Consider the following 17,444-nt stretch of genomic DNA (forward strand, 5'->3'; position numbering starts at 1 on the left):
GCAAAAACATAATACATCAAGTAAGAGGCGTAAGTTTCCTCTCCTGGTGTATGAAATCATACACGGTGCATATGTAGCATATTAGTGAGAACATAGTCCAAAAATTCCTGATAAGAGCTACAGTACGAGTGGCTGACTGATGATTTTTGGCAAGATGTTTTTATCTTTAGCCAGTAGCCAAAAGTTTCATCTAGTTTTGCATCCCATATTTTATGACTTTCAAATCCCTGACATCTTTCAAAGCTCTCTGGCTCATGAGCGTGGCCTTCTGACTGACACGAGCCAGCGGACTTGGGTGTCGAGGCCACATAACGGATTACAATAAGCTGTGCTGTTTCCAAGGCTCCTCATCTATCATGCAGATGCTTTCATCACTTGCACCGAAAGACTTAAGCAGGGATTATGGCATGAACCCAGCCTTTTCTCCATCCCTCTCCCGCTCACTCTCACTCTGTCTCTCATTAACCAAGTCTAAGAATTTGTTACTAGAGTTGCAGACTCATTGACCCAGATTTGCTAATAATACGGGGGAGACGAGATTTTTTTTTCCCGTGCTTAATTGCTGGCTTCTGTGCATTCTTAGTGCTATTTATATGCAGGAGAACTAAAAACCTGTAATAAAGATGGGGCCAACTTTGCAGCAGAATTTGTGCATGAACACAGTGAGAGGCACAACAGGAGAGAGACGGGGGAAGAGGGAGACGGAGGTGAGTGTAGGTGGGCTTACCTATACTTGTAGACCCAGCAGTAGATTTTTTTGATAGCAGACTCTGCTTCCACAGCCTGATCCACAAGACCATATTGGTTTATGCCAGAGCTCCCCACTTTGCTCTGAAATTGCCACACCATTGAAGTCACGCATTGCCTTTCTTTATGTCAAGTTTGAGTTCATTTACCACCAGAGCGTAGTTTCTTGGCTGACTCACCTGTGCAAGGAAATAAAAAACCCTCTAGATTAAAAGAATATTTTTCCTTTTCTTTCTAGATTAGAAATGTTATTCTACCTTTTTTTAAATGTTTGAATGGTCTTTCATTTGCATGTGATGAAAGGAGTTATTTCATTAAACCAAATAAAAATGTATGGCCAAGCTAAGGGCAGAACATCTTCACCCTAAAAAAAAAAAAAGGCAGCAATTCCAAGGCCTGAAAACCTTTAAAAGTGCAAGACACAAGAAAACTGTTCAGTGGGTTGTTGTGGTAGGTAGGCACAAAGATAAAGAGACATGAAGACCTATGAACAGAAACAGAAAAGCACCAACAAGGAATGTAGAAGTGATAGGTCACTGTTACCCCACAGTTTACAGGTGGCAGGAGGCTGGGGAAGGCTTGAAGATGTGCCCACATTTCCAAAAAGCAAAGTCAAGCAGAAGGTCTGGAAGTGGGTTGGGAGAGTTCTCCTGCCCGATCTGGGAGAGCGCTGGCTCTCCCCAGTCTTTGGGGCTCTGTGATCCCTTCTAGGTCATGGTAGATTGGCTGTCAGCACTTTTCATCCTTGGAGCGGGCCTTCTGTCATGGTTTATTTTCTGCTTCGAGCCAGCTGGTGGATCTTGGAGAGAGACATGGGTGTTTCAGCTGCACTTGCCATCTTTTGGCTCCGATGCTGGTGTCGTGATGTGACATTTGGTTAACCAGGAGAGTTAAGCCCTGGCGTTGGCTTTCCTGTCAAGGCAACCGTTCTTTCAAATGATGTGGTTGAACTTTGCATTTGTATGAGCTCCCCACTGCAAGGAAAGGGCTTAATTTGAAAGGAGCAGCAATGCAGGAGCTCATTTCTTGAGGACGTGGCGGGAGACAGGGGATGGAGCAGCTGGGAAAATACTGCAATATTGGAATTGCCTGTGTTTGCTGGTTTCTCTCTGCTTTCGTGGAGGAATGCCTAGAAGACCAGAATAAATGTGTCGTTAGCCCCTGCCTAGAAAAAAAAGGGATTTTAGCATTTAAAAAAAAAAGTCACCCATAAAATGTTTGGTTTCAAGCATTAGCCACAGAAGCGAGAGGGTTTTCTCACTTCAAAATCCTCATGGAGACAGGCACAACTTGATTTTGTGAGTTAAAGTCAATCCCTGTTATCTGCCAGGGGTTTTCCTGGACTGTTTCGCAATGAAAAATATTATATCTCCAGTAGATATTTGCATTGAGAGTTACCTCAGTACCACACTACACTGTCTTTTAATGAAAAAACTACTTCTGTCCTTCCTCCTCCCCTCCTTCTCAAGTTAGTCTCTTCAAAAATGTCACATTCCTACGAGCTCTTCAGTCTCCCCGCAACGTCCCAATGTCTGTATCACTCCGTTGCAGGTGAACCATGAGGGGTTTTTAACTCCATGGAAATTTGTCTCAGGTGAGAGGACTGGGCAGGGAGACCTTTACATCAAGGCAAGGCTCTGGACTGGTCATGCAAAGCACAGGAATTTAAATGGAGGATATTTATTAATTGTCAAGTTGAGTTTTCCAGTGTTTGAGCTGGCGGGACGTGAGAAAATCAGGCCAATTTTTGGTGGCAGCCTTAGAGTGGATTTGGCAGCCTAACTTTATAAGTTCACACTCGTGAGTGTGGAATAGGCGACACCAGCCCTTGCCATATTTTTAAATACATTTTCTGTATTTAAAAAAAAAATGTCAAGGCAGTGCATTAAATTCATATGTGAACAGATTTTTATCTCTTGTTCTCAGAAGATAAGATCGCGTCGGAGCAGAATCCTGTTCCGCGTTACTGTTAGTGTTTGTTATCTGCAGTAACAGCCTAGCCCGCTTCGGCCAGCCTCCGGCAGGGCTCCAGCCCGCGCCCGCGGGCGGCTGCGGCGTCTCTAGCAGTGAAGATGCAGCGGGATGAGCACAGCGAGGACCGTGCTTTTACTGCACCCTGCGACTGACTCTTGCTCCGCGAGTGCTGTTCCTACAAGCTTGCGATCGTGCAGTAAACGTGACCACATTGTCCCCGCCTGTCGGGATTTTCCTGTTTCAAAGCGAAAGCCACCTGCCCCCGCTCTCCAGACGCCTTGGTTAACGTTCAGCAGCGTTGTTGCAGCAGTGACCTGTCTATCTATCTGCTGTAATAGGAAAAAGTTCTCATGTTACTGATAAAGCAGCAGCCATAAAGATAAGACGCGGGGACATTTGGTGGATTCCCTTTCGCTTTCGCCTGTGCGGTGAGCGTTAACGGAGAGATGTCAGGCTGCACGCTGCTGCCTTTCAGCCTTTGAACCACACGGAGAGACCACGGTCCCGCTGCGTGCTGATGAGCTGCATCTCCTGTGAGCTGTGCGCCCACAGGGCAGCGGTCCGGGTACCTTCTGTTCCCGTGACATCCTTACTTTATCCAGTATGCATCCCTCTTTGGCACCTGGCTGCCCCGTAATGTGCCTTGTGATCCTGCACGTCTTTTCTCATGGATTTGCTTGGAGGGTGTCCTCAGGAAGGGGCTGTGGGAGCCAGGGAATGTCTTTTGATGTAGCGGTTGTAGAATTAATACAGACCATGGATTTACCCGCTGCGCATCGGGAGGGCAGTGCCCTCCTCCTCCTTCTGCCAGGCTGCCCTCCTCGTAGCTCTCCGCTGTAGCGTTGGTCTCCTTGAACATTTTCCTCCTCTCTGTCATTTTAGGCTTTCCATGGTATTATTGCTGCCTGGCTTGTCCGGGCAAGTGAAGACAGGATCAGTCTGGCTTAAGGTCAGCTCCCCAGCTAAGCAGCCTCCCTCGTCCCGCGCCCCGGAGAGCAGCAGCCTTGGAGAGAGCTCTTGTTCTGAATCTTGTCTGCTGCTGTCGGTGGGATTATGGTGCCACAGCACACCCGATGCTGTGAACAAATGGGTGAAAAAAAATGGTTATTTTTAGAACTGGAACCATGATAAATATGTGTAATTTGTCCAGGGTCTGCCTGCTGTACCTTTTTGAAATGCAAAGTTCATGTTTGTTCAAGTACCTCTCCAAAGGTCAGCATAACCTAAGAAGTAAATGTGCTGGCCTTTTGGAAGGCCAATTCAGATGTGTGATAGTTACTTGCAGTTGAGAGCATGAGTCCCCATAACCCAAATCTATTCCAGTGCAACCCCCATGGGTGGAAATGCTGCCTTCCAGCCAGGGTTTCTTCTGCAGGTTTCAGTGAGGAGCCCTAAACCATTCTTAATCCTTCAGTGCAGCTTTTTCTTTCATTTTCCTGACTGACTTCATATTTGCTGAAGCCCCACTCGTGCGTTTGAAGGACTCATGCTGTGAGCATCATGTTTGCAGTTGCTGAGAGTTGGGATGAAAAATGGAAAACTGTTGGGATGAAAAATGGAGAATTCTCGAATGAAAAGAAGCAAAATGCTGGATGGGACCTCAGGACATCACCCAGGAGGACCCAGTGGGTTTGTGTCCCATTTGATGATCTAGCCAGCCCGCTGACATGCTTATAGGGCTCAGGGATTGAAGTGTTTGAGAACCTTACATTTTTTAATCCTTTTAGCTTCCTGCGAGGTAGAGGAATACTATTACTCTTTCTTAGGCAGGGAAGTGAGGCATAAAGAGAAGAAATTACTTGCTCAAAGCGTTGTAGGAATCTCATAGCTGAAAAAAAGAGTTGGCGTAGCTCTTAGCTGCCTGTCACGGCATCAGGCCCCCTTGGGAAGGGTGGCATTTCTGCCACGAGCCTGGCTGTCATTATCCCACTGACGGGCTTTGGGGTGGGAAGGCACAGGCAGGAGAGGGGAGGGTCTGGAGAAAGAGCAGAGGAACTGAAATGTGTTCCAGACGACGGAATTAGGGCAATTCAAAGGCACTAACATCCTGTTGAGCTTGCCGAGTCCCCTTCAGTGCATAATGAGTAAAGCACGTGCCCAAGCTCAGCTTCAGGCGTGTTTCGGTGGGAAAGCTCAGCCTCCCCTGCCTTGGGTTATGTCAGGCTTTATTCCTGGTAGCAGCCGGCAGGTGTTCATGTGAGGGGGGAACGGCTCTAAATAAATTATCCGTTCATTTCCTTCTGGAGACTTTTCCTATTGTTTAGCCGCAATATGCTTTCCTGTTTTTAAAATAACAAAACAAAACAAAAAAAAGCCAAACCCTGGCCCCAGGTTCCTCTCTGGCAGGGTGGACCCGAAGCTGCGTTTGAAGTGGGCGCCCATGTCATGGCTCTGCCGTCCATCGCGCTGCTGTCACTGTCACTCTTGCCTCCATCCTCTGCTCTTTCCCAAAGTGGCGTGAGAATTACCTGCCCGGGAGCCGTGCTGAGGGCATCGCGTCCCGCCGTGCTTGGGCTTTATGTGCGTCTTTTCTCCAGCAGGTCGATGTGGGAGGAAGGCTGGTGCTGCACAGAGGGGAAAGCAGGGGATTTTGTGATAGCGGAGAGGAGAACAAAAGCTCTCCTCCCTCCTTCCTCCTCCTGGCCAACATGGGGACATTGAGGTCAGGGAACTCGCTTTCACAGGGGAGTTATTTTTAACCATTTTAGAAAAAAATGCAGCTCAGTGGATTACGAAATGAGGGGTTCTCTAATGGGGAGGCTGTTTCCCAGCGAGGCGGGGTGTGATGTGAAAGAGCAGCACTGAGCCCGCCGGGTCCCGCAGGAACCCCTCGGAGGCTGTCCCGGCAGCACCTGTCCGTGGCTGTGCTTAACCCCCGCTCCCATCTGAACGGCACAAAGGCTCTGTGAATCCAGATGAAAAATGGGGAGCTGGTGCGGGAAAGCGTAGCCGGGAGAGGATTCACCCCTCATTACTTGGGGCCACTTGCCCAGCACTACGTGCTGGCTGGGTTCATGCCACCATGCCTCTGCGAAGGAGACCCCAAACCGTTTCCTCTGCAGCAGCATCATTTGCCAGGAACATTTGCAGGCAGGCACACGGAGCAGCACCCACCTGAGCAGCAGTGGGGTCTGTGCTGAAAGCGGCCATCTTCTGCATTTTAGCTCTTTGGGAGGCAAGAAATGAGATTTCTCCTGGGAATACCCAAGAGAAATACCCATACCTCTTGCGAGTATGGGCAGGGCTGGCCCTGCAGACCCAGGGAACCCCCTCCTGCACTGGGAGAGCCCGGGAGGAAGCCTGGCCTGCAGCGCTGGTGCGAGTGGAGGTGCTGTGCTGGGCAAGGGGACAGCCCCAAGGGGGTTTAACAACAACCAGGGGGGCTTCTTTCCTCCCTGGCTCCCCCGACTCTGCCTTCGTGGCCCTGGCATGGAAATGGCAAACCCCCACACTGGTCTAAGAGCAAGGATGTATTTATTCACATCAGTGCACGACAGAGTTAACCATTACCTTGTGCTACGCCGCGATTGTCACGTGCAGTATGAACCAAGAGATACAAAAGACCTTTTATTCAGCCACTGTGTTTGCCTGTCATAATTTAGGAGTGACCTGTTTTCTTGGTGCAAACAGGAGCTTTTTGCCTTTGTAGCTCTTTGACTCCTGTTGCAGATGCCTGACTTCAAGGGCTAATCCTGTGTTCAGATCTTGCCTGCCACCCCTCTTCTCTTGCATTTGCAAAGGCAACTGTTGCTTAGAGCCTCTGTTAGTTCAGACACAAATGCAAGTCCCTACCTGGTAGGGTTTTGCTTGCCAAAGAAGGTGTGACAACTGCAGCTCTCCTGACAGCTTTCCCAGCTGAGCTCCGGGTGTCTTCTGGCGTTTTCTTCCAAGAGAGGAAAGCGTCAGAAAATCCTTCCCTTGTCGCGAAGCAAGGACAGGGGTTGCACACGGGGAGGAAGCAGCTTGAAGGAAGGTCCAGGCAGGCGGCTTCTAAAGCTTCAAACGTGGCAAAATATTTCAAAATAAATGTATGCATGTGATGCAGTTTTGTATTTAACAGGATGACTTGGAGCACCCAGGGTGCCTTCCATTTTTGCTTTAAAAATCTACAAAGCCAGGTGCAAAGAGGAAGAGAGGTGGAGTGGGTGGGAAATGGGGAGACTGAGGTGCTTGGAACACTGTGATGGTGGTGGTGGTCATGGGAGCCCCAGTCCTGGAGCAGGACCCCATGTGTTCAGGGATATGCAAAAGAGATTGTCTCTACTTCAGGGAACTTATAGCTAAGGCTTAAGATTAAAAGTTGGGCTTTTTTCATTTCTGCTTCACGCTTTTGTGAACTTCACTTTAGGCCTCAAATCTGCTTTTCTTGAAATTGGTCTCGAAATTGCTATTGACTTTAAATGCTGCAAGATCTCACCCATAAATTCTCCTTCTCCCATCTGTAAAACAAGGATGGCAGGATTTCTATGCCATCTGTGGTGCTGTGAAGCTGAAAACAATCATCATTTATAAAGAGCTTTGAGCTCAAATGGGAGGTTCTGTATAAAGATAAGGCTTTGCGGGATGAAATGTTCCTTAATGTGCCAGTTACATCTGATATCTGAACCAGGGGCTGGGTTGAAAGTTTTGGAAGAACAGTCTGGTGATGCAGAGGTAGTGCTCCAGCTGCTGAATGTCCCCGTTTATTTTTGTTCTTCAAAAGCTCCTATTCAGAATTAAGGGACAGAGGAGCCAGTGGCAGCATGTCCCCAGAATACCAGTATCCTACATCTGCGTTCATCTTGAGCACCTCTGATCTTAACAGCCACGATTCTCAGAGATGGTGTGACTCGTGGCCACCAGCTGGTGATTTAACAGCACATACATTGTAAATAGGAAGCTTGGAGCCCCAGTCACAAATGTTAAGCCTTTCCGAGTGCAATAGGATGCATCTGATGGGAACAAAAGGATGTTCGTATTCATCCAGCTTTGCAGGGCGTAGGAGGGAAGCTGCCTAACCTTCACCCCAAGAGCCACATTTACTTTTTATTTGCATAAAGCTGAGGGCCAAATTGGTGCAACAAAGAGCAGGTTGCGGCCAAGCACAACATTTTAAGATTAAATAGTGCGGTTCCCAGCGAGTAACGCAAAGCACGCGTGGCAAGCCGGTTGCAGTTGCCCGGGCTGAGCTAACGCGTGGCTCAGGGTCAAACACTGCTGACCGAGCTGCTGCTTTTTCCTTTTGCAGACACAAGCCACCAGACCCGCTCCGTCTCCAGCCGCCCCTATTACGGTTTGCCCAACAGCAGCCATGAGAGACGCTCGGTCCTCGCTATCACGGAGCCACCGCGTTTCCACTCCCAAGCCAAAGGCAAGAATGTGCGTCTGGATGCTCACTTCCGCAAGGCCACGCGGAGGAACAGTTTCTGCAACGGGGTCACCTTCACCAACCGGCCCATCCATCTCTATGAGAAAGTCAGGCTGAAGCTGGTGGCTGTGCACCACGGCTGGAGCGGGGCCCTACGCTTTGGCTTCACCATTCACGACCCATCGCAGATGAGCTCTGACGAGATACCAAAGTACGCCTGCCCGGACCTAGTGACCCGACCCGGATACTGGGCCAAAGCTTTGCCAGAGAGGTTTGCTGTGAGAGACAATATCTTGGCCTTCTGGGTTGACCGTCATGGGAGAGTCTTCTACAGTATTAACGACGAGGAGCCAATATTGTTTCACTGTGGTATTAAAGTTTCTGGTCCTCTCTGGGCACTCATAGATGTCTATGGAATTACCCATGAAGTGCAAATACTAGGTAAGTGTGTGTTTTGGCCCGTGGCTTGCTCTTCTGGTTGCTCTTTCCACGGAGGCATGATTATATAGAAAAGAAGCATGATCTATCTGGTTGATCATTTCTATGGGACACATAAGAAAACTAATTTACTGTTGGTTTTGTACCTCAAATTAACCTTTTTTCTTTTGCCAGCAAAAGATCCAGAAAGCAATATATTTCAGAGTTGTCAGTGATAGAAAGTCCTAAGGCTGTACGTTATAGCAGCCATGTGAAGGGATAAATGGAAATCTTTACCTGTAACTTTACTCAGCTTTTTCTGAGCTAGATGTGCTGCTATGGCATGGAAAAACACAGTGCTGCTTTACAGCAAAGGCTCAGGGACTCAGGAGACAAAGATGACCAGTTCTGGCTTCCCCTGCTCTTTCCCAGCTCCCAGTTACTGCCAGTCCACTGGAAAACTACCACCCATTCCCCAAGCGTTTCCTGGCACCCTTCCTCAGCCCCTCTCTCAGCTCTCGGCCTCGGTCCCCACCTAGGCTGGCAGTTTAACAGCTGTTTGCAGACATAACCCAACTTATCCTTCCTTTCCACATGGGCATCACTGTATGTCTGCAAAGCACCGGCTGCAGCACAGGATGCAGCCCACTGGCAGAAGAGGGATGAGAAAATGTAGCACGAGCTCCTGTGTGCTTCAGGATCCTTGCCACCGCGTGCCACATCTCCCCTCACCCTGGGCAGGTTGCTGCATTCAGGTGGTGCCTGGCTGATTTACAAGCATCATCCCTGGAGAGGGCTGCGAGAGGGCATGAATTTGTTCCCATTACCAAACCGAGCCAATTGCCATGCAATGACTTTCCTTTCGTGACTTTTATGGCATTGAAATTTCAAATTAATTCAGTGTTAGAAGGAGTGTTTTGAACTAGTCTACACCACAGGGAATCCTTTTAAAATACAAGTGTTGCCCTTTCCCAGAGGCTTCTAGGAGCTGATTTAGTTTTAACAGCCAAGCTAAGCTGCACCTGCTCGAGGGGATGGTGCCTCCATCCTCACACTGAGCAGACACCAGCAATGAGCTGTGAAATGGTTAGTCCGGTGGGCAGGCAGCTCCATCACGTATTCTTCTGAATGGTAACAATTATTTTACAGCCGAGAAGGGTACACATAAACAACACTTTGCCCTGCCTGCTCTGCCTCAAATGTGTAATTAAACCTTACCAGTAGCTTATCCTGTAATTGCAATTGTGACGCACTCCAGCCTCTGGGGCTCATCACAGAGGTGAAGGAGCGTTTGCTGTATTGGCCAGTGCAGCTGCTTCACCAGAGCAGTTCTTCCTCATTAGGTTATAGTTAGTAAAATAAAATGCAGCCTATTTCTGCCCTCACCCCCTGTCCTGCCTGTGGCATCCAAATGTGCAGAGTGAAAGACTCGGCCTGAGGGCACCCGAACTCTGATTTTTTTTTTTTTGAATCAAAGTACCGAGCCCCACAAACTGCCCCAGGAATTAGGGCGATGCTCAGCCATCTGGAGCACTAGGGCGCCCAGCCTCCTTGCTACAGATGTGGTAGTGTCAAAGCGGGTATGTTTGTCTCTCTGTCTCTTCTTCCTAGAATTTTGCAAGTCGAGAAAGCTGTGAAATACAGCCCAACTATGGATGCACAAAATGCCTCTTTCAGCATCATGAAGCCTGAATGTGTCATACTCCTCTGTGGGAGCGTTTCTTGCCAGATACCCTGTGCTTGCTAGAAGCAGCTGGTCCAGCCATCAGCCTACACCAGTGGCCTGTCCTGCATGGGCTTCTGAGCAAAGGCAGCCTCTACTTTGCAGCTGCTGGATGGATTTGGGTGTTTTTCCTTCTTTGGTAAAAGCCTGGTGATTTTCTCCTCCAAGGAGCAGGCAGTGTTGGTGCTCGGATGCTTCTCCCCTCTGTCTTTGGGAAGACCGGGAGTCTGCTTCATTCACGCACATTCTTAACTTCCATGTGCTTCGACTTTGCTCAGCTGGTTAATGCCTTACCTTCGGAGTGAAGTGTCCAAACCGCCCCAGGCAGTGCTGGAGGTAGGAGGAAAGGCACTCCCAAACCTCCCCACACCTTTAAATCCACCCCCCAGCTTGGCATGGCCAAGGTGAAAATCTGGGAAATGAATTAAGAATCAGCATCCTGACTTTCCCTTTGCTATGAAAGGGAAAGATAACTCTCTAACTGTAAAAATCTTCTTTGTAACACCTGCAGCAAGTAGCTTTTGTGACAAGCTCTCAATTCAAAATCTGTGCAGTGGTGTGAACACCCCTGAGATACGAGGCTTGAAATCTTCTTGTAAAGTGACCTCTCTTGGCACACCTGTGCCTAGACACCTCACAGCTGTAAGGCAATGACAAGGAGTGTGAAAGGAATATGTATTAATGATAGGAGCACAAGGCTTGTACTCTTTCACCCATCACTGGGTGTTGCAGATTTGTCTTGGACAAGACCTTTGGACAACAAGATATCGAGACGTTTCCTTCTTTTACAGAGCCCCTCAAAGCTGTTAGTCCCCTCTACCAAGAACACTGTAGGACCGCGCTGGTTTACAGCTTTTCCCAGTTCACCAGTGCAAGGAGTTCCCGGATTACATGGGTACTTCATAACACTTGTTTTTCCTCAGCTGGTGCCCAGACACAGCCATTTCTCTGCCTGCTCCACATGAGACTCTCCACCGCTAGCCTTTCATTAGTGGCTGACCTCTGGCTAATTTTTCCATTGTTTTTCCATTCAGAGGAACAGCATTCAGATAATCTGTAGGCTGAAATAATAACTATTGTAACCGTAAAAGCAGGCAATTGTATCTTGACTCTAATGTCCCTTATCACTGGCTTTATCTCACAGATAGCATGTTTGCAGAGACCATGACCACTGCCCGGCTCAGCACTGCCCGGCTCAGCACTTGCCTTCCACAGAGCAACCACGATTCAGCCAACTTCAATAACAATGAACTGGAGAATAACCAAGTGGTGGCCAAAATTGCAAACCTAAATCTAAGTCGGGTTCCAGGACTTGCGACAGACAACCACATCATCCCCTGTTGCCCAAACCGACGGCAGCGTGCCCAGGGGGTCCCAGCCTTCCTGGACACAGACCTGCGATTCCACCCCACCCGTGGACCTGACATCACCTTTTCTCAGGACCGGATGGTTGCATGCACCAACTGGCAAGAAAGCAATAGGACTTTGGTGTTTTCTGACCGGCCTTTGCACATTGGCGAAAGCCTCTTTGTGGAAGTAGGACGTCTTGGGTTGCCATACTATGGGGCCCTTTCGTTTGGCATCACTTCTTGTGATCCGAGTACTTTACGGACAAATGAGCTCCCAGCAGATCCAGACTTTCTCTTGGACCGCAAGGAGTACTGGGTAGTTTACCGAGTGTTCCCGGTCCTCAGCAGTGGTGATATTCTCAGTTTCATGGTCTTGCCGAACGGAGAGGTGCACCATGGGGTGAATGGAACCAGCCGAGGAATGCTAATGTGCGTGGACACCTCACAGTCTCTCTGGGTGTTTTTTACAATCCACGGTGTAATCAACCAGCTCAAAATACTGGGTAAGTGCAGCCAAAAGAAATGATACTGGGGAGCACCTGGCTGGTGAAGTTTCCTGGGCCAGAACGGGAGCTACGGGTTTGCATTCGCAGTGTTGCCTTTAGCAGGTGGTCACTGATGTGAGGAAGCAGCTCCTGATCTCACCTTGTGTTGGCAAACAAGGGTGAGCGAGACATGGTAGCTGTCACGTAGATGTATGCAGCCTATGTAAGTCCCCCAGAAAACGATGAGACCTGAGAGATAAAATAAGCAGCATGTAGGGAGGCAGGGATGGCTGTGGTGGGGACAGCTGGTTTTCAGAGGGTTTGTTTTTAAAAGGGATTCTTTATAAACCCACTATTCCAGCCAACAGGTATTGAACTCCTGCCTCGGTAAGGGTGATGATTTTTGTGAGCGCAGATCTGGTTTAAGCATGTGTGTTGCTGACGGACGGTAATTGCTCCCCAAGCACTGCCGCAGCTCGGGTATCAGATGTCACTTTTGATCTGTTGCTGGTGACCGGGTGCAGTGCTTCTCCTTTCCTCTTGTTAAGGATTCTGTCAGAAAAGCAGATGTTGATGACTCTGTAAAGCAAGTTTTTCTCATTTAAAGCAGTGCCCTTTCCGAGCTGCCCCTGATCTGACAGTGAGACAGTGGTCGCTTGAGGCTGCTGCTGCTGGAGAGATGGGGACTGCGGGGAAGTGACTTTACACCCCAAATGGGGGCTGTCACATAGCCTGGTGCTCACCTCGGTGAAGCACTGAACAGAAATTGCACAGTGGCATAGCAAGGTGCAGGCCGTGGAGGTCACATCCAAATTCATACACCTGTGTTGTTACTAACGGACTCCACCCCAAAGCACTCTGCGCACGTGGGGTGGGAGCAGTGCACCGGGCTGAGGGCGTTAGCTGGGGTTTGGGTGTCCGTGGCCCCGTGGTGCGCTCAGCTCTCCCCTCTGTTTGCAGGCACTGTGCAGTCCAGCCCAGTGACTGTCTCTCCCTCAGGATCCCCCGGCGGCTCGCAGTACGACAGCGACTCGGACATGGCCTTCAGTGTGAACAGGTCGTCATCTGCTTCAGAGTCATCGCTCGGTAAGGAGAGCCTGGCCCTCAGCACCCGGCCATGCCGGCTGCGCCGAGCAGGAATCGGGCTGGTAGACGATGCTGGGGCTACGCCAGACAGCAGGGCAAGGTTAGCAGGGAGACGTTATATCTCCTGCGAGGCCAACAGAAATAATGGGAAGAAAACACAAGTGGTGGGAAGATTTTCACAGCCTGAAGAAGGGCTGCATGTTGCTTCCCACTTTGTCAGTCTGTCTAACAAAAGCGGTCCCCGCGGGGCTGCCCTGGCTGCAGCAGCAGCGCTGCAATAGCGGGGGGTACGGTATCATGTCTGGGGGTCTTACACCACCCCGACCACTGCCCCACGTAACCGCTCACATGCTGGTGTTTGGGTCTCAGGCAGACGGCCCCGATTGTCCTGCCTGGTACTGTCCCCCTCACGTGCTGCCGTTGTGCAGTGCCAGTGTACCCAGCATGGTACAGTGTCAGGTTTGCACCATCCTGGTGACTAAACGATCTCATTCCTTCCTCCTGTTTTGCAGTGACTGCTCCCAGCTCCCCCCTGAGCCCCCCCATCTCTCCCGTCTTCCCCGCTCCGGAGCCATCAAGCAGCAAGAACGGGGAATGCACCGTCTGCTTTGACAGCGAGGTGGACACGGTGATCTACACCTGCGGACACATGTGCCTCTGCAACACCTGCGGTCTTAAGCTGAAGAAGCAGCTCAACGCCTGCTGCCCAATCTGCCGACGGGTCATCAAAGATGTTATTAAAATATACCGCCCTTAGCGCCCGGCTCGGGCTGTAGGAAGGGGGAACGCCGCTAGCAGTAACCATGCCTTTCCGTCCCTGCTTATGGGTTATCGTGCTGGTCAGTCGTTATCAAGTGGCTCGTTATCTGTGTTTCCTTATTTGACTGGTAGGGCACAATTCAGGGATAAAATTGAGCTGAGGATCACGTGGGGCCCAAAGGCACGGTGGCCGTGCCGGCCAGGCTGTGTGCCCACGGACAAATCTGGGGAATCGCGGTCTGGACCCAACCCAGCTGCAAATGAGAAATTTCCCATGCAAAGGCTCTTCTTTCCCTCCTCCTCTGAAGGAGGAGGCTCGCTGTGGTGCGGGTCGGGAAGGGGAGGTTGCCACTTGGTCAGTGCCAGGTGCCACTGGGCTTCCTGACCCCGAAACCCCAACAGCTCTGGGCTGCTGCCGGGTGCTCGTGCTGTGGTGGAACAAAATTAGGACAAGGCCCAGTGGGAGGGTTCAAAGTGGACAAAACTGATCTGGAAATGTCATGTTCATCCATATGAGGGGAACTAGCTAAGGCCAAAATAGTAGCACAACCGGATTCTCACTTGTTTGGGTTTTGCCCCCCTGAACAGGCTTCTGGGGCACACGGAGAGGCTGGTCTGGACTTAGATAAAGCAGCTTTTGCTTTCTGTGGCAGAGCAGGGACTTTTGGCCAGGGAGGCTGAGACCCAGGGTGCAGGCTCGGGGTAGCAGCTCAGAGCACGAGCCCGCTGAGAGCCCCAGCCAGCCCCAGCTGCCGCAGCAGCAGCGATGGGCTGGTCAGGCACTGCCCCTGCATCTGGCTGCTGAAGCCGTCAACTGCAGCCTGTGGACGAGAGGGGCGTTTGGATGGGCACGCTGCAATCCTGGCTTAGAAAACACACGTGGCCACTGCTGCCTGCGGTGAATGGTGTTCGTCACCTCCAGGCACAGGCGCCTGTGCTTTGCTCCCCTTCGCAGGGGCGTAGCTGCTGTCTCACACCGTCCTGCCTGGCTCGCCTCCCCTGCAGCCAGCGCCGCGGCAGGGCTCAGCCTTCCTCCCACCCCACCACAGGGACTTTTTGGAGCCTGTGGTGAGAACTTAATTTCTGACCCAGTCCCAGCAGGCTCACCTTTTTTCTGGGGACTGTGTATGTGCTGATTTTACCTGCTCTTTCTCCTGCCTTTCCAGGGTTCCCAGCACAGCTCCCAGCTGCCTGGACACTGGGTCCCAACAGTAGACGAGAACTTGTTGAGATGAACAGGGATCTATCTCACTTGGCTTTATTTAGGAGGAGGAAAGAAAAAGGCTCTGGGGCTATTATTAGATGTTGGGACTTCAAAGGTAAATGAGTTTCAGCTGTGATATTAGACAGCTACAAGCAGCAGCAACCTGGCTGAGCTGGGCAGCATGCAGCACTGGGGCTGGTGTGAGGAGCTCGGTGTCCTCCTCCCTGTTGCTCTCACAGGAGCTGCCCTCTGTTCTCCGTCCTCTGCCCACTCCCACAGCTCCTGTCCAGCCCTTCAGCCTGAGCCTGGCCTGTTTCCAGCTGGTCTAGGTTCATAAAGAAGGGAAGAGAGAGGATGCAAATGGGAGGATGAGAGAGTGACTGGTGTCCTTCTAGCTTGGTGACCGTGTGCCACCAAGTGCTAAGAATGGCTTTCTTCAGAAAGGTGCAATTACCACATTTTAGCCTCCCCCCCAAAAAAGGCCTAGCAATCCCTGTACATTTCAGGGCTTCTGGGCACAGAGGGGCAGCCTGATGTTGTCGGTGTCTGTCACCCTGCCATTCGCTCTCTCCTCCGAGGCACTGGTAGCCGTGGGTGCACCGCTGCCTCTCGCGTGGTGGTTTGGTGGTGCTGGCGGTGCTGCGCTGGGTTACCGACGGGCACTCTGCCCGTGCCAGCCCCGCTCTGCCATCAGGGCGAGCACACCCAGGGCAGCAGCTCATCCGTCTCCCGCAGCAGGCTGTGGCTGCCCACAGGGCACAGAGAAAACTTTTTTTTTCCTTGAAGAGCTAATTAACATTTTAATTAAGTGTATAGATGAGAGGCTGCTGTAGGGTGAGATGTCTCACCCATTGCCCAGCCGCATTGGCACGAGAGCCTGCTGGCTTTCCGGAGCCGTTTTTGGGAACTCGGCTCGTGCCACTGTCTGTGCCACCGCTGAGCGTGCTCAGCCCTCAGCAGATCCACCGGCGCGGCGATTGTGACACCAGTTCACTTACAGCCTTTGCAAAAGGAGGCGGCGAGGGCAGCTTCCCAGCAGCAGGAGCCTTGCCCAGACCCCCAGGCTGCCCTCCGCCCCGGGACCACAGCCATGGCCTTCACAGAGACCTCCCCGGTCCCGCGTTCGCAGATCAGGGCCTGGCTGCGGTCAGCGGGCACGATGATGGCAAAGTATGTGAGGATGGGATGAAGGGCCAGGCGGGTGGGTTAGTGCCTGCCTGGTGACTGGGCTGCACTGGAAAGCCTCTGCGTGGCCAGGAATTCAAGGGAAGTTGTCTGAATCCACAGCAGCGATGCTAGCTGGGATCAGGTCTGGGCTAGCAAACGCCAGCGGCCATCCCTGGGGCTGCTGTCCGAGTTTCAGGGGTGCCTGGTCCCTTTCGGTGCCAGCACACAGCTGCATGCACGAGAGAGCAGAGCCCATTTGCTTGGCTGACAGGGCAGGTCCTCACTGAGCCGGGCTAGTTGCCTGCCTGGGGTGTTTTTTTTTTTTATTTTTTGGTGTATCTCCTTTTAAACCAGCAAGGAGAAGTACCGAATCCACCCCAGGCTGTGTCCGAGCTGTTCAGGACACATTGCACAGGTTGAATTTTTGTTGTAGCAGCCGAGAGCAGTTTCCAGAAGGGCAGCATCCAGTGGGGCCAGCAAGGGAACCGGCTCAGTAGGGGTCCGGAGTGCGGCCGTGCAGCACGCGGGACGTGAGAGCAGCGGACATGTCGCCTTGCCTGTCCGAGAGCAACAGGAATTTTCCAAAATAGGCCTCTTTTAAAAAAAAAAAAAGATTTCCAGGAAAAGGTAGCCTCTTACAGATTTAATTGTTAGTACTCGTATTGCTATTTTTTTTTTAAAAGAGTCTGATGATACATGATTTGTACAGAAGATCTGTTTGTGCCTTATAAGGGTGTCTGTGCACTTTTTATCCTTTTTAAAGCAACTTTTAAAAAGAAAAAAAAAAACGTGGGGGGAACAACACAGATCAATGGTAGTTTTATAGAATTTTGTGTTCACTGAGAATCCTGCTTTTTATATATATATGAGTGAAAAAGTGTTTATTTCCATGGATTTTCCCCCCCCTCTCCTCCTAGCCTATTTGTTTAAAAATTTAAAAAAAAAGGAAGAAAGAAAGAGATGGGGGAACTCTTTTACCTTCCCCCTTTCCGAGACAGTTACTCTCTTATCGTTACCTTTATGATTCAGTACTGAGACCTGTACATCATGTTTAAGCTGAAGCAGATTTTTGGACTCCTGTATTAGGCTTTTCAAGCAAATCATCTGGGGGGCCGGGGAGGGGAGGGCATCGCACGAGGGAGGGAACCGCACTTGTACATGTCAGTGCTCTATAGCGTTGTGTTCA

At 50.6% G+C, this 17,444-nt stretch overlaps 1 protein-coding gene across 1 annotated transcript in view; it reads left to right on the forward strand.

Annotated features, from left to right (window-relative positions):
• The window catches only part of NEURL1B (neuralized E3 ubiquitin protein ligase 1B), a 35,631-nt gene extending 18,278 nt beyond the window's left edge, over positions 1–17,353 (forward strand). Inside the window, exons 2-5 of the mRNA XM_068408839.1 lie at positions 7,949–8,509; positions 11,353–12,060; positions 13,003–13,128; positions 13,641–17,353. Of these exons, the coding sequence (XP_068264940.1) occupies positions 7,949–8,509; positions 11,353–12,060; positions 13,003–13,128; positions 13,641–13,885 (1,640 nt within the window). The 3' untranslated portion in view covers positions 13,886–17,353. The remainder of the gene's footprint in view (positions 1–7,948; positions 8,510–11,352; positions 12,061–13,002; positions 13,129–13,640) is intronic.
• Positions 17,354–17,444: the final 91 nt, after the last annotated feature.

The sequence above is a fragment of the Nyctibius grandis genome, chromosome 10 (assembly GCF_013368605.1).
Source record: "Nyctibius grandis isolate bNycGra1 chromosome 10, bNycGra1.pri, whole genome shotgun sequence".
In the NCBI taxonomy this organism is placed as follows: Eukaryota; Metazoa; Chordata; class Aves; order Nyctibiiformes; family Nyctibiidae; genus Nyctibius; species Nyctibius grandis.